Source organism: Penaeus vannamei, unplaced genomic scaffold (genome assembly GCF_042767895.1).
Source record: "Penaeus vannamei isolate JL-2024 unplaced genomic scaffold, ASM4276789v1 unanchor74, whole genome shotgun sequence".
NCBI classification, from domain to species: domain Eukaryota; kingdom Metazoa; phylum Arthropoda; class Malacostraca; order Decapoda; family Penaeidae; genus Penaeus; species Penaeus vannamei.
The window spans coordinates 20,001-22,500 of record NW_027213078.1 but is presented as its reverse complement, the minus strand read 5'-3'; the positions used below and the strand labels follow the sequence as shown (position 1 = coordinate 22,500).

Sequence of the window (2,500 nt, the reverse complement as noted above, 5' to 3'; positions counted from 1 at the left end):
AAATAGATCTGCATTTTTTCCCCACTCATCTATCTATCCATTCACTTACCCATCACTACGTTTCTATACTTATTTTCGTAATCTATAAAATAGATATGCTGAAATGAAATAGATCTGCATTTTTTTATTCACTCATCTATCTATCCATTCATTTACCCATCACTACGTTTCAATACTTATTTTCGTAATCTATAAAATAGATATGCTGAAATGAAATAGATCTGCATTTTTTTATTCACTCATCTATCTATCCATTCATTTACCCATCACTACGTTTCAATACTTATTTTCGTAATCTATAAAATAGATATGCTGAAATGAAATAGATCTGCATTTTTTTTTCAATCTATCTATCCATTCATTTACCCATCACTACGTTTTATACTTATTTTCGTAATCTATAGAATAGATATGCTGAAATGAAATAGATCTGCATTTTTTTCACTCATCTATCTATCCATTCATTTCCCCATCACTACGTTTTATACTTATTTTCGTAATCTATAAAATAGATATGCTGAAATGAAATAGATCTGCATTTTTTTTATTCACTCATCTATCTATCCATTCATTTACCCATCACTACGTTTCTATACTTATTTTCGTAATCTATAAAATAGATATGCTGAAATGAAATAGATCTGCATTTTTTTATTAACTCATCTATCTATCCATTCATTTACCCATCACTACGTTTTATACTTATTTTCGTAATCTATAAAATAGATATGCTGAAATGAAATAGATCTGCATTTTTTTTATTCACTCATCTATCTATCCATTCATTTACCCATCACTACGTTTTATACTTATTTTCGTAATCTATAAAATAGATATGCTGAAATGAAATAGATCTGCATTTTTTTTATTCACTCATCTATCTATCCATTCATTTACCCATCACTAAGTTTTATACTTATTTTCGTAATCTATAAAATAGATATGCTGAAATGAAATAGATCTGCATTTTTTTTATTCACTCATCTATCTATCCACTCATTTACCCATCACTACGTTTTATACTTATTTTCGTAATCTATAAAATAGATATGCTGAAATGAAATAGATCTGCATTTTTTTATTCACTCATCTATCTATCCATTCATTTCCCCATCACTACGTTTTATACTTATTTTCGTAATCTATAAAATAGATATGCTGAAATGAAATAGATCTGCATTTTTTTATTCACTCATCTATCTATCCATTCATTTACCCATCACTACGTTTTATACTTATTTTCGTAATCTATAAAATAGATATGCTGAAATGAAATAGATCTGCATTTTTTTAATTCACTCATCTATCTATCCATTCATTTACCCATCACTACGTTTTATACTTATTTTCGTAATCTATAAAATAGATATGCTGAAATGAAATAGATCTGCATTTTTTTTATTCACTCATCTATCTATCCATTCATTTACCCATCACTACGTTTTATACTTATTTTCGTAATCTATAAAATAGATATGCTGAAATGAAATAGATCTGCATTTTTTCAATCTATCTATCCATTCATTTACCCATCACTACGTTTTATACTTATTTTCGTAATCTATAAAATAGATATGCTGAAATGAAATAGATCTGCATTTTTTCCCCACTCATCTATCTATCCATTCATTTACCCATCACTACGTTTTATACTTATTTTCGTAATCTATAAAATAGATATGCTGAAATGAAATAGATCTGCATTTTTTTTTCAATCTATCTATCCATTCATTTCCCCATCACTACTTTTTATACTTACTTTCGTAATCTATAAAATAGATATGCTGAAATGAAATAGCTCTGCATTTTTTTATTCACTCATCTATCTATCCATTCATTTACCCATCACTACGTTTCTATACTTATTTTCTTTACCCCCCCCCCGTCAAGGTCGACCTCCAAGGTTATTAGGGGTAACAGGAGGAAACTTTTTCGAGGACGAGCCGCTCACACTCCGCTGTTCCACGCAATACGCCAAGCATAATCAGGTATTTAAATGATCGATAATTTTATGTCTTAGTCTTTATTATTATTATTTCTTATTTTACGTCTTTATTCCTTATTCTATTTGTGTACTTGATGGTGATAATTAGGGTGGTGATAGAAGCAAGAATAACAGTGAAAGTGATGATAATAGTTGTGATTTTTGTGTCTACTTTCTTACATCTTTATTCCTTATTATATTTTTTACTGATGGTGATAATAAGGATGGTGATGGAAGCAAGAATAACAGTAAAAGTGATGATAATAGTTATTATTTTTGTGTCTACTTTCTTACATCTTTATTCCTTATTCAATTTTTTTACTTGATGGTGATAATAAGGATGGTGATAAAAGCAAGAATAACAGTAAAAGTGATGATAATAGTTGTGATTTTGTGTCTATTTCCCTTTTTTCCCCTTATGATGATAATGATGATGTTATTATCAGCATTATCATTGTTTTCTTTTATTGTTGCTCTTATTTTTAGTGTTTTATCATTATCACTGTTGTTGTTTTT

At 28.2% G+C, this 2,500-nt stretch overlaps 1 protein-coding gene across 1 annotated transcript in view; it reads left to right on the top strand.

Annotated features, from left to right (window-relative positions):
• LOC113810696 (hemicentin-1) overlaps positions 1 to 2,500 on the top strand; it is a gene marked incomplete at its 3' end in the record, with an annotated part of 91,267 nt that overhangs the window by 69,789 nt on the left and 18,978 nt on the right. The window contains 1 exon segment of the mRNA XM_070119359.1: positions 1,891 to 1,988. Coding sequence (XP_069975460.1) covers positions 1,891 to 1,988 — 98 coding nt within the window.